This window comes from Petromyzon marinus, chromosome 7 (genome assembly GCF_048934315.1).
Source record: "Petromyzon marinus isolate PM22_M1 ecotype Great Lakes invasive population chromosome 7, UKy_Petmar_22M1.pri1.0, whole genome shotgun sequence".
In the NCBI taxonomy this organism is placed as follows: domain Eukaryota; kingdom Metazoa; phylum Chordata; class Hyperoartia; order Petromyzontiformes; family Petromyzontidae; genus Petromyzon; species Petromyzon marinus.
The window spans coordinates 5,131,323-5,145,869 of record NC_133673.1 but is presented as its reverse complement, the minus strand read 5'-3'; the positions used below and the strand labels follow the sequence as shown (position 1 = coordinate 5,145,869).

Below are 14,547 nucleotides of genomic sequence, written 5' to 3'. Positions count from 1 at the left end.
CTCGAGAAATACACCCCCGAGGAACCGGCAGTCTTCGACCTCCTCCACTACTCCCCCGTTAACCCAGAGGGGCTCTGCCACTCTGTTTCCGCGCCACAGCCACGGTCTCGGAGGTGCTGATGCGCATGTCGACCCCCTCGCATTCCGCCGCAAAGCTGTTGATGACTATCTTGCATAGTTGTTTTGCATGTATCAAATGCCATTTTTAAATGCCATTTTTTTGGAAAGACACTTTCAAAACAGGATATGCAATTGTAATTCGATGGCTGTTATAAGTTCCATTTCACATGCGACACGCGCGTTAATCTCACGAGTTTCACGCGAAAATGTTGATTTGGATTGCTTTACTATATTTCCATTGTAAATAGCTCTGGTTGTTTATTATGTATTCGTTGTTTGTGAAATGTATTCTTTGTAAACCCTCCAACCTCATTTAACTTTCCTGATACCGTATCAGCTGCTTTGGCTGGGGAGCAGTTGAAAAATAAATTGCTTCTTAGCTCAACGGGCCTTACCCGAAGTCAACTAACAGAAGTTTATATGTCACATACGGAATTGTTTACGTGTGCATATATTACATGCGGATATTTTACACTGCCTTACATATTATTATATTATCTGACAATTAGACGCATTACAAATAGCACAACATGAAACTCAATCTGTTAACGCATACAAGCTATAATACTGACATTTCTCAGTCATATTAAGACACACTTATACGTATAAAAAAATCAACTGCATTCATTTAAGTAATTTATTTAGCCATTTATTTAATCGAATTACAGGACATTCTGAAATGTAAAACGATATAAATTCGTATTTAAGCGAGCCAGAATGTATGTTAGCGGTTTATGCAATAACCAGCTGAGCCAGTTAGAAGGAAATTCATCATTCAAGTCTCAATACAGTTTTCCGTTAACGGCCGATGTGTAATGTCTGTTGCAGTGTGAACGTCTATAACCCTGTAACACAACACACGAGAGTAGTCATATGTGTGATGAGTTATGGAGCAATTTCGATAATAAAACAAAAATAATCTAAGTGTCTCCATGCTCCAGTGAGTGCTGTACTCATCCAGTGGCACAACAGACGTAGTCATGACATTTCCACATTGATATGGCAGGGACCAGTCTTTCCATAGGAGTCACTGTTGACATAACAGAATGTGACACTCACATTGTGTGCGCTGACGGGTTATGCCACTGATGTCACCACACCTATTCTTTGCCTCCTTCCTTCTGCCAGATCCTGCCACTGTTACATAGCTGACAAGTAACCCTGAAAGTCTGCTCTTACAGTAGCTCACAAAAAGGCTTTAGGTCTTCATCATCGTGCCACTGCAATGCCCGTTACACAAACATGTCTTCCACCATCCTCATAGCTCTCAACCCATACGGTTTACCCGTATTCTTGCATAGGGAAATTGAGTTTTCGGTTCCACACGGCGTACAGCCGTTCCAATAAGGGCAACAAGAACGTGTTGTGTCCATGTGTTTGTGTTTCTCCCTTGTGATGGGACTTTGTAGGATGAACTTTGAGATTTATAAGGGCACGGGGTGACCAATAAGGTCTGAATTGGTTTGCAATAAGGTAGGCACTGATAAGGGGTTGAAAGGTTTGCATGCTGTACACTTATGTTCTCCTGCCTTGTTCTATCCTGAAATTCAAAGTAGCTACCCTTAGCCTGCCGTGACATTACAAACATCATCTGCATGTCGTTGAGAGGTCAGATGTAATTTTTCGAGTAGATGGGCTAAGGTCCAACACTCTGACCTGTACAGTAGCACAGACATTACTCCTAATTCAGACACCTGGCACTTCACAATAAAGCTTTACAATAATAAAACCTCACCCTGCTTAAACAAAACCTCTCCAGTTGTTGCTGACCTTGATGTATTTTTGTTTAAATGTCACGAGATAAAGGCATTTACATTCCAATCTCGAGCAGTGAGCAGTGCATCAACTGGAGCTGGGAAGGAGTGGTGGGCCGATTCTATCATAGAACCACCGGTTAGGCCGCTCGCTTCCGTGGGCTGCCACGTGTCATTCACCTCCTCACATTATCATCAAAGAGTGTCCAATTCACAGTAATCAAACCAAAAATGTCAGTTCTCAGACCTGGATTGTGACAATTGAAGTGAACCCACCCCCACCCCCCCCCCCCCCCCCAAATTTTATGTTTAATATTTTTGTTGTTGTAAAATATTTGTTATTCTTTAATGTTACATTTTAATGACATTATTCATGAAGGTGGTTGAAACCATGGACTGGCTACGCCTTGAAAACCCAGCGCAGTGTAGACGCATGTGGCTGGCACCCACGTTTTAAACCCATGATCTCAGCGGTGCTGGTTCAAGTGCTCTCAAACGGTATCAGTCCCCTGTCCCCCCCCCTCCCCCCTTGATCCACCTGGGCACCTCTCTAATCTACTGAACCTCTGGAGGACGAGCCTTTTGGGGGGATTTGCCTTCTCGAGCGCAACCCCAAAACTCTGGAACACCCTGCTTCCCTGCCACAGGACATCCGAAATGCGCCGGGTGTCTCTCAATTCCGTGGTCTGTGCAGGATGCCTCTACTCAGACTTGCCTTCTCTTTACGTGTAAAATGTAAAATAAAATAAAAACCTTACGTTACTTATTATTTATTTAGTATCATCAAATAACCTTTCTTGTGCTATTTGTTTCGCACGGTTGCTTTTAACTTTTTTCATTCCCGTTGCTCCGTGCCCCCCCCCCCCGTGTCCTTCTCGTTCTACACCGATGCCTACTTTATTGAGGGCTATATTGGCACGTAAAATAAAGACTGATCGATGGCGAAGTCGCTGCAGTGAACGCGCCCCCTCCAACCAACGACAGGCGTGTAGTGTGTGCAGGACGGCTCGCAAAGGGTTTGCCTTGGGGAGGCTACACGGGCTTGCCGTGCTTGCGGCCTCCCCCCCAACCCCCGCTGAGTTGCACGGGCGCATCGCGGAACGAGATGCGCTGTCTCGGGCGAGACGCTGGGGCTGAACCGCCCGGGGCTGGGACCGGCATGGGGCCCTGAGCCGGCACCCCGGGCCAAGCCTTGTCGCCTGCAGGAGAAGCAGGCACGTGGGGGGGGGGAGACATAGGCACGCACGGGGCAAGGGGTAAGTGTTTGGTTGGGAACGTTGTGCACTTTGTAGAGGATTCGCCGGGCTGGGACGGGCATGGAAACCTGAGTGAATTTAATTGACAAAGTAAACTGATATAAATTTATATGCAGATAGAGTTGAAGATAGATGTATAAGCATGCCTTATATAACCCAGCCAGGTGGTTTAGCAGTAGCGGGTATGACTCACAATTCGAATTCCTGGTTTGTTGGTTCACTCATAATCTGTCTGGGTTTGGAAAAATCTGTACAATTTTGCAAATAAATCACCAATGGCTGTCATATGAAGAGACTCGCCCTCTGCCATAGAAATGTGGAATTTCTCCAACAGGCTCAGGGCTGTAAATGGGAGACCACTACGGCCTCAATTCTCAAATGAGCAGCAAATCACTTCCAACTTTGAATAGTTCTGGTATAAGCAACACACACATCACTGAAGTAATCACTTCTGATACAAGTGCACTTTGCATATAAGCACGCCTGGCCATACTCTCATGGGGTGTGCTTATAACCAGCTAATAGTGTACGTTCTTCAGCGCTGCCATCACTGGGAAAATTAGACCGTGAACTCACTACGCATGCGAATCAAGTTCAATCACAGGTGGCGGCCCAGATTCCGACCGAGGATCCCAGTGGTTCGACCCTTTTGCTCTCACACGGTCATCAGCAGTCAGTTTTAACAGACACTGTTCCACGTTGGTAACTAAACGCCACACGAGCCAAACCTAAATATAAATAATTGGAAGCAAGACAATGCACGTGAAACGTACAAGCCCTTTTCAAAATGCATTTTCGCAGAGCTAAAAATTACGGGCTCAATTCCAAGGTGTGTTAGATTAAATAAAATCGGTCGAAAATATAAACAAAAAATAATGGGAAGAGAATGGTCTCGGCATGTGTTGTGACAAAGGCAAGCAAAACAGATTTCGCGTCAATATTTTGATGACAGGAGATATTGGGCAAAGGGCTACATTGTGAAGTGTAGCCTCCAGCAGACTTGGCGAGTGAGGGGCCATACTGAGACCACATGGCAGGGGATGTAATAGCTTGTGCAAGCATTTAGAAGTTGGAAGAGCCAAGGATTCGGGAACGCAGGGCCCATCAGCTCTACGGACCGAAACAGACAAACGGCAATAGCTTTACATGTGCCATAACTAAATACAACCGAGTGGTACCGTGGTTAGAGTGCTTGCCTCAGGGATTTAATCCCATTTCAGTCATCATCCCTGCTTTTGACTTTCCTGTGGTCAACATAATGATAATAATTGAGTCAAATTTGGTAACCGTGCCATTCTTATAGCACAAGGCTATCACCAAGGTGCTGTTTGAAGACACAGCCTGCAGTTATTTCACAGTAGGTGGCGATTATTGCTACGTGTAACCCCAATTAAATAATTTCAGTGCAATTTTTCAGATTTTTAGCAAGTTAAACCGTGATGCTAGCACATAATGGGATCCTTGTTTTGAATGGCGTCAGGGGGTCTTTAACGTCCACTGTGAAGCAGACGGCGTGTGTGTTATGGTTAATACACACCCGAAGTAATAACCAGGGTGGCCCGCCAGATTCGAACCATGAACCTCTGCAACACTCAGCGAACGCACCACCGTTGGCCACGCTGCCACGACGGAACTGGTCCTCTCCATGGAAATGTGGAATATACATCAAGGGCTCACGGTTGTCAACAAAGAGTGAGCGACAATCGATATTGTGTGGTAAAACTTTGCCAATGCTTTCATGAAAATAAACGCGACAGGTGATTTTTGTCACGTTGAAAAAGCGTTTCTAAAATCCCCGCTTGCAAGCGCGCATTTTCTATGCACAGCAGCCAAACGTCGTCAGTGCTTCAGAACGAGTCCGGAGAGTTGACTGGCGATCGAAATTCCTGGCATAAAAAAATCTGAAAGGCATAACCCTGTTCACAAAAACTTCTGCTTCGATGTCTCGAATATGGCGAAAGATGGTAATGCTACCCTTACCAAAAGGGACTCGGAAAATGTTTTGCGATTATTATTTAAGGGTCTTATTTTATTTCCCTAGGAAAGCAAAGCCCGCGGCTGTGAGATGTGTCGTTACTACAGCACATTGCCAAGCTTAGGAGTGCCTCGGAATATAGCGGAAAGGAAATACAAGCGGGGGTTTTCGGTAGGCAACACATGGCGGCGGCTTTGCGAGGCACGTTTGCTCTGTGATGAGCGCGCTGCAACAAGATCCAAACACAATACATCCTCACAATCGCAGCGCGACAAACAAAACTAAACAGACGCCACATCTCATGACATGTAATGCCCCACAGTGTCAGTATTTATTAAGATCATAACCTTCGCCTCGCTATAACTGCGCACACCACGCCGAGTCATAGATGAGGTGGGATGGATTGGAATCCTTTGATGAAAAGTTGTGCGTGTGGTCATCTCCGGGTGGTGCTGCGGTTAGAGCACTCGGCTGGCTATCGGAAGGTCGCGGTCGGGGGGGGGGTCGACTCGGCACAGCATCCCTCCAGGGCCAATAAAATGAGTACCACATTGTCGGAAGTAAACAGTGGCTGTCCTATGTGATAGAATGGCCACACCATAGGAATGCTGAATTTCCACCAATGGGTCAGAGCTGCCAATGGGGGATGAGAAAAGCTCAACGCATTCGTCAATAACGCTGCCCTTAAAGGAAAACTACATACAGCAAAAGCTCTGTTATCCGGCATCCATGGGGAATGGATGGTGCCGATTAATTAAATAAGCCGGTTATGTGAGAGTTATACTTATGGTTCACTACATTTTCCAAGTACATAATACCTTTCAAGAAAGAAACTAAGTCTATATTTTAACTATGATATCATAAATAATATACTTTTATATAGAGATACCCACCAGTAAGTTGTAGAGCATTCTAAGTTCATTGTAGAGAACCAGTGGGGCCCGTTTAGAGTATAGTATACAGTAGTGCATACTGTATGTACTGACTTCCGTAAGCACCACCACTCAGATACAGAACCACCACTCAGACTCAATCAGAATCAGATCCACCACTCAGAATCACCATCAGAATCAGACCCACCACTCAGAATCAGAATCAAAATCCTGAAACTCATGTAAACAACAGATCTTTGTGAAGTGCATGGCAAGATGCCGGATGTCTGTCGGAATTTTTCCAGATACGTGAAGGAAGATTTGTATTGCTGCCTGTGACAGATGCCGGTTAATGAGAGCATTCCGGATGGTAAAGTGCCAGATAACAGAGCTCTTGCTGTATATATATAAAAATGCAACGACTCGGGAAATGGCCCTTTCTTCATACCTGAGATAAGAAGGGCCATTGACAGAAAGTCAACTATTTAATATTTCAGCATTTGTGTCCCTTTAAGGGCAGTGTTATGAATGAATGTGTTGAGTTTGTATCATTATACGTGATTGCGCACCACTCCCAATGCGGCAGGGCAATTGTTTAGGTTTTGTTCAACGATGGAAATGAGCACTGGTCGACGATATTTGGATCAAAGACACCGGCATTGACAAGCTCTATTACATGCACACTTGCACATAAAGCGCGCATGCTTTGTAGCTGCCATTAACAATACATCTCTGAAACAAAAACGTATTCCTCAGGTGCTTTCACACGTACTTATAGTCTCGCGATGTGGAGGTCAAGTTGGTGAATCATGAAAATATGGAACTATCATGTGCAATAAAAACTCACCTTCAGGGTAATGAGGTGCCTGAAATATGCAGTAAAGTAAGTAGGTCCTTATATTGTCTGCGCATACATTTTGATTGTCATCCGGTCATATCCAAGGTTTTATCCAAGTTTCAAATATTAAGGATCTAATGACCCATCGATTAAGATTGATTCCTATGCTTATGGTACACGCGTCAAATGATGTTGGAGCATCATCATTAATATTCACTGATGCACATTCTTAAGAAATAGTTTTCTGCCTTAGATGATCATTTGGAGTGGACAAGACAAAACAAAGAAGACATGTGCGCACACGGGACAATACAAACAAGACAGTAGGTGCGTGAAATACATTACAAACGAGAAAGACAACGCATATGAGAACAATGGCAACGGGATACTACATACAGCACGTGGCACAATGATAGACAGGGTGCCGTGTGCCTCCGATTAGCACGGTTGGCTACGGTACGGTGCAAAAGAAGTCCAACAGACATCCGGGAACAATATCAATCGAACAAATGAGACGGACAGTATGTGAACTATGAACGACGCAGCATAGACAGGTTAACTGACATGAACCAGTTGAGATTGGACGGACAGCATCATAGCTCTCAGTGCCTACCCTATATTCTTGGTTCTTTCGGTAGAGTCACGTAAATAGAAAACAAAAAATAAAATAAAAATTTTTATTTTTAAAAAATATTATAAAAATAAAATTAAAATAAATAAAAATAGCAAAAAATTGGCAACACAAGCGGTCTTCTCTCCGCCTGATGAAGACCTTTTACGAGGAATCATGTCTGCATTTTGACCACAAGTACTCTGGTAATATATGCATTGTTGCCAGATAAAAGGGTAAAAAGCTATTCTCATATTTTGGTACTGTCAAAGGAGGTCCCATGATGATGAAGACCGCTTGTGTTGTCGTGTTTTTTTGTTGTTGCTACTTTTATTTATTCTATTTAATATTTGTAATTTCATTTATTATTATTTTTAGATTTTTTTTTTTCTATCTACGTGACTTTACCGAAAGAACCAAGAATATGAATTCCTGCAGTCACGAAAGTTTTAATTCAAAATAGTGCCTACCTTTCTAGATTTAAAGCTTTCGTGACTGCAAGGATCCATACTCTTTGGTTCTATTCGGTAAGTCACGTAGGTGACTTTACCGAATAGAACCAAAGAGTATAGTGCCTACCTTATTACAGACCAATTCAGATCTTATTGGTCACCCTGTGCCCTTATAAATGTGAAAGCTCATCCTACAAAGTCCCACCACAAGGGGGATACACAAACAAATAGACAAAAAAAATGTTGCCCGTATTAAAACGGCTGTACGCGGTATGGGCCTGAAAACTCAATTTGCCTGTACAAGAATACGGGGTAAACCGTATGGGTTAACAGGTATGCAGAATGACTGAGGCAGAGTAAAATCTGGTGAGAAGAAGCACACCCACTGTGAGCAAGGCCAGCTGTGGTTATGTCCGAAGTAGTGTGCTTGTTTCAGAAGTTGCCCTTTAATTTCCCCACCATTGTCATGTAAGCATGTGTTGCTCATATGCAAACTGTTGCTTAGATAAGGTGTGCTTATATACAGCATCTACTGTGCTAGGAATGAGGCAGATAGGTATGCACAAGATGGTACAAAACAAGGGATTGGGAATCGGCGACAAAAAAAAAATGTCAAATGGTGATCCCCGAATCATTAGTTCGTCGAGATTTTAGGTTATTTAGGTGAATTTTATTTCAGATTTCATTTTGGCACATATAAAACCGATTGGGCAATAAACGTTCTCATTAAACTGTGGCAGGAAGGGAAGGGGAAGGACCGTTACAAAGTCGAGAGCAAAAACAAATACCCAGTAAGGAACCGGTGAAGCATCCCAAGGCAGGCCAATGGTGAGGCTTTCTTGGGTAAATAAAGAACTGCACAAATGTAGAACGTTTTATTTCCACACAATTTGGCAGAGCGGTGAGAAATCTTAAAAAGCTAAATAAGGATCCCAATGAGTGGAATGTGCATTTGCTTGTTTAGTCAAGTATATATATAAAAAAAATCATTCAATTAGTGGAGTTGTGTCTGGGTCAGAGTTTTTTTTTTACTTTTCAGCTGCCTTGCAATGCTGGAATGTCACTGCCTATGCCAGAATGTTATCACGCTCTCCGGACCGTTACTCCATTTATTTTTAAACAAGAACATTTGTATGTTAAGCTTGGCTTCCAGCAAAATGTGAATGAAACGTGGGGACAACAATAATAATATAACTCTAAGTGTGAAACATTTTTACAGAATGAGGTGGATTTTTTTCGGTACGAAAAAACAGAGCAATGTTGAGATTTTAAGGAAGTCAAATGTTTTGTTAGACACAATTGAATTGAAAGTAGACGGTTTACTTACAATATTTATTTGGTATGCATACGTTTATTTAAATGGAGCAGTGTTGATGTATTTTACAGAGTATAGACTTAGTGGGGGTGATTATGATGATGTTGTGGAATGATGAGGGGTACTAAGTATAGATTATATTAACTGAATAGGAGTGCAAAGTTAATCATTTTAAACATGTGTACATACTGACATAAGCGTATATGGTTATTTGTGTATAAATAAGTCTACAGATGTGTGTGAATGTGTCTATATATATGTGGGGAGCAGTAGTCGTACGGTTAGCGTGCTGCCCTATGAACGCGGCAGCCCGAGTTCGATTCCCGCTCACGGTCTACAACGGTGACAATTATCTGATGTGGAAAGGCTGTATGGGGGGATCCTTGTCTCTATGAGCAGTGGTGCAGTGGTTCGTGCATTGTGCTATAATCTGCTGTGACCTCGCTTTGATTCCTAGCCTCAATTCAGAGCCAGTGGTAAATGGTATCCAGAACCTGGCCTGTGGCTTCATTAAGTAGACTCAGCCTTGAATAAAGTGTATCTGGTGCAACGGGATGGTCAATGACATTATTGCGGAGACAAATATTTCTGGGCGTGGTTCTGGCCACATCACCCCTTCATTTTCAATGCTGGCCTTCATAAGTGCTCAATAACAAAACATGTACAGTCAATAGGTGTGGATACAATGGGGATGCTAGTCATATGTAACATACACGATATCTGTACACACATTGCATGAGTGACAGATTTAGCATTTGTTAACTTTCCAAAAGACACTTTTGACAGTTTAGGTCTATATGTTTTACAATTGCCTGTTCAATTAATTAAATTTGTAGACAATGTACATACACATGTTTGCAGATGTATGTTTTAGAAACAGATACGTTATATCTGTATCATAATGTAGTTAAGAGCGCTCGACAAAATTAGTACCGCTTTATTGTAAGTCAACTGTGGTCATCCTATGGTGATACGAGTCACCACCATGTGAATATGGAGTCGGCGACTCAGTGCCACCAACAGATTACACACACACACAACAAAAAAGACCCCCCGTATCGCCTCAACAGACTGTTGGGAAAAGTGCCGGAGCACCTTTACACACACGCGCGCGCACAAGCAATTTAAAGCACGCACAGATTTTCACTCAATTCCGTATTTTCCGAATTAAGCCTATCATTCATGATATAAATAACAATTACAAAAAGTTACACCCCCCCCCCCCGACCCACCCACCACCCCATCCATCATGGAGCATAAAACAAAACGCTCCTGCCGAACACAGCACCCCAACATCACCGAGAGTTGCGCACGGCCTCCGCTGGAGTAGCTACAAGGCGTCCTCCGTGTGACCCTTGAGGATATAATTGATAGCACATTGCGGGGGGGGGGGGGGGTGGCTCGGGCTGAACTTGAAGGAAGTTGACGAAATCAACCAGGTCAGCCGGTTCAAAGGTGTAAAAATTCGTGACCTAAGGGAGCCATTTCGGAGGATAAATACGCAGACTGGCCTGAGCGTCTTGCTGTTCAGTAGTGATTTTGTTTTGGGGAGGGGGTGGGCTTGCGATGTGCGTCAAGTGAACATAGCTCATCACGCTCTCGCAGAGAGCTGCTGATGGGTGGCCTACGTTAGTCCAGCAGCTGGGTGGTGCTGCGGTAAGCGAGCTTGACTCGAGTTTAAATCCTGGGTTTACTCGGCCTATCGTCCCTTAAGAGTGGATATAAGTAATACCGTTTCCTTGGAAGTCAATAGTCGTCATGCTGTAAACAGACTTGCCTCAGCATGTGTGTGTCTGTGCATAATTGCAACATTGTTGGCGAATATCTGAACATCACTTTCCATTAACACCACCCATTGTAAGTTGTATTTAAAATGGTTTTGGACCACCCCTAGGTCAACTTAGCCTTACATGAGTACCTGGTACAGTGTGTAAGCACCAGCATTGGGGAGACAAAGGCGGCCATGCATGATGCTAGCCTCTCACACCCCTTTGTGCCGTACCAACCTCAATAGGTGTTCACGAATAGCCCTTGTCCCAACAGTTTGTTAAATGCTATAATGGGGGGATCCTTGTCTTTGTATTGGCACACACACACAGACGTAGGCGTCCCAGTGATTTTCACACTGAACCACAATCTTGTTCACTTAATTTAGTTCGTAGCCATGCACAACTTTGGCAGGTCACAATTAATACCTTTCCTGGACCTCCCCTAGGTCAATGTGGCATTAAAATTAGTATCTGGTGTCATGTGTAAGCATGGGCACTCGGTTGAGGAGACATAGAAGGGTCAGGTAAGGTGCCGACAGATTAGACATGCAAGGAAAGAAAGATTCAACGGTGAGAAACGCTTCTTCCGCTCACGACATTTGCATCAAATTGTGAGAATCGATTATTTGAAACGCCTGCAAATGATACGCCAGTGGTATGCGAATGGCCGCCTTTAGCCTGACGTAGCAAACTAAACCGATTAAAAGAGATAAATCGGGATGGCAAAAATGAGACGACAATCATGATCTCAAAACAGGAGGTTTCATGGAATTGGCGTTGGAGGGGGGGGGGGGTGAATGACTCCGTGCCGACTGGCAACGCTAGCCACTCGTTCGTGCACCGTGCCAGCATTAATCGGCGCTCACATTAACAAACAAATCTCGCTTCGTAGTCGCTATTCTTGCCCGAGGCAGGGGTATCAAATACCGTACTGAGTTCGTGTGTGCAGCAGAATGACGCAGTCAATCCCTACTGCTCCTTGCAAATTGTAATTTTAGCCGCCCATCATTCAATTAAAGTGAAACACTTGCGAATCAACAGTACAAGCACCCTCATCATGGCAATTAATACTTGAGGCATGTGAGGCATAAACAAACATAATGCCTTCATGTTTGACTTAAAGTATCATGTATGTTACCTTGGCATTGTTGTGATGTAGTATACACATGATGGGTATATTGCAGTTGATTTCAGGGAAAACAAGTACATTTGAATATTTTGTTTGGTTTAATGTTTTGAATTGATAATTTTATTTGTAATTCCTGCAACAACATTTACAGACAAAATCATAGCCAGCGTACACGATAAATGCAGGCGACCGGGAAAAATATTTGAAACTATCGGAGCCCCTTGCTGTAATCGAGGAAAAAAAAGAAAAAAGACAAGCAAGAGAAAGGATAGTGATTTGTCTTACTTGAGAAAACAGCTTGCTTGTATGGGGAATGCAAATAATCAACTTCCACACGTGAATAAATAATTTCGGTGAAGTCACGTAGATAGGTTCAAAGAAAATAACAAAACATCATAGACGTTTCGATCGCAACACAAGCGTTCGTCATCAGGAAGAAGAAAAAGAAGAGGAGAATATAAGTGGGCATTGGTTTCTGAATGTGGGCTGGGCCTGCGCGAGCTGTGAAATAAGTACTCGGCCAGTGTGTGATGACCGTCACCCCAAGGTGGGGAGAAAAATGCAGTTGGCTGTGCCTGCTATCTTTGCCACAGGACCATGTTCTGTACTGTGCCAACCGTAATAGGTTCTAACCGCTACACTACCGCTCACCACAGCACGCGCACACACTCACCCACATAGCCACACAGCCACTCATGCACTCTCTAACAGTGCCTTTAGCTGTGGTGGTGGTGGTGGTGACTACACCTACGTGTGGCGTCGGCCGAGAGGTTGCGTCGCGTGGAGAAGCTGCTTTGGCGGAAGCCCCGCGTCCGGCCGGCGCGGGACTGCGAGTGGCTGTGAGCAGAGGGGGCCCTGTACGCTTTGCTGCTGCTGCCGCTGCCCGTCACCGACAGGAGCTCCATGTCCCTGTCTTCACGGCCAATGGAGCTGGCCTGTGCCACAGGGGGACACGGAGAGAGACAGAGCCAACACAGTGAATCGTACCCACAATATGTCAAGCGCTGCCCAACAAGCTTGAGATTGAGAAGTCAACGCGTACAATGCTGCTGATGCCGCCATGCCTCGTCACTACTTCCTTCTACTGGATCCCGGAATTGCTGAAGAGGTGATGCCTGGCTTGGCTTCCAAGGTCTGCTGTATGTATGTATGTCGAACTTCTTTCGCACCGTACATGGCCAACCGTGCTAATTGAAGGTGCAGGGGAAGGACAACAAACTAAACACAAAGAGCAGTTCTAAAGAAATAAGTTTTCAATCTAGATTTAAAACTATAAACCAACCATGCCTTCCGCTCGCTTGCCTACCTCTAGATGCCACGGTCTCGGTAGTCTGCCCTCTTCCATTGGGCACTTACGCCCCACTCATCATTGTAGCTTCCTCTTCTGGAGCACAACTACAATGCTTCCTTGCGACGTTCTATTGCAAACGCTGGTGTTGCTTACTCTAAATTATCTGGGTTTCCCAACAACAGCAGTTGCTTTATTACTGCAAAATAGTTAGATGATCTGAGGTTTGGCTACACACCTTGTTGCTTTACAACTATATTATTATTTGTACTGGCACTTGACATGGAAGTTGCATCTCAATGGTGATATTGGCATCCAAGTGCAGTTGTGGCTCGGTATTCTGACGTGGGCAAGGAAAAGTGTTTACGTAAAAACACCAGACCATCTCCATGATGCTTAGAGCCAGTGTTACAAGTGCTGTAATGCATTACCAACAGCACGTGCTGGTACACATGCACATCAGATGGAAGCAACTTAACGGGTATCTGGCATTTACACGATTACTTTACATTTAGATGTTTAAATAAATCCAAACATTTTTACATTTTTAAAATAAATCCCAAGGGGGGGTGAAGTTATCACATTGGCAGCTCGGGCCAATGTGAAGGCAGCAGCAGCAGCAGCCAATACAAATTACAGTTCAACACCTACAATCACAGCACATGTACAGCACATTGGGTCAATCCACTGCTGGATGACGTCCTCCCCCATGCCTTGCAGTCAGTGAGGGTCATTTGGCCACATTTAACCATGCCGGTCCATCCCTGGTTGGTTAAGGAAGGGAGCTTTGAAGTATGAGCATATTAAAGCACAACAATGGATATTGCTGTGTTTCCCTCTACTGCCCACAAGGCCTACTGCACGTCTATTGCCCATGGTGGTCACCAATCCTAGTGCTACCCAGTCACAACCCTGCTTAGTTTCCAAGGTCTGATGCATTCCGGGTGATTTGGTTAAAGGCAAGATATATTCTTAGCTCTTTCGGTAAAGTCACGTTGAAGGGAAACAATAAAATAAATATAAAACAATAAAAATTCTCACGACGTTTCGACCATAACACAAACGGTCATCATCAGGTGTGAAAAGCAACGTCGTGAGAATTTTTATTGTTTTATATATATTTTATCATTTTATTGTTTCCCTTCAACGTGACTTTACCCAAAGAGCTA

At 44.0% G+C, this 14,547-nt stretch overlaps 1 protein-coding gene across 9 annotated transcripts in view; it reads right to left on the bottom strand.

Annotated features, from left to right (window-relative positions):
• Window positions 1-2,154: 2,154 nt before the first annotated feature.
• The window catches only part of LRRIQ1 (leucine rich repeats and IQ motif containing 1), a 118,898-nt gene continuing 106,505 nt past the window's right edge, over window positions 2,155-14,547 (bottom strand). For all 9 annotated transcript variants that reach the window (XM_076065276.1, XM_076065272.1, XM_076065278.1 and 6 more), the window contains 2 exons: window positions 12,842-13,025; window positions 2,155-3,073 (listed from right to left, as the gene is read on the bottom strand). In XM_076065276.1, coding sequence (XP_075921391.1) covers window positions 2,907-3,073; window positions 12,842-13,025 — 351 coding nt within the window. In that variant the 3' untranslated portion in view covers window positions 2,155-2,906. The remainder of the gene's footprint in view (window positions 3,074-12,841; window positions 13,026-14,547) is intronic.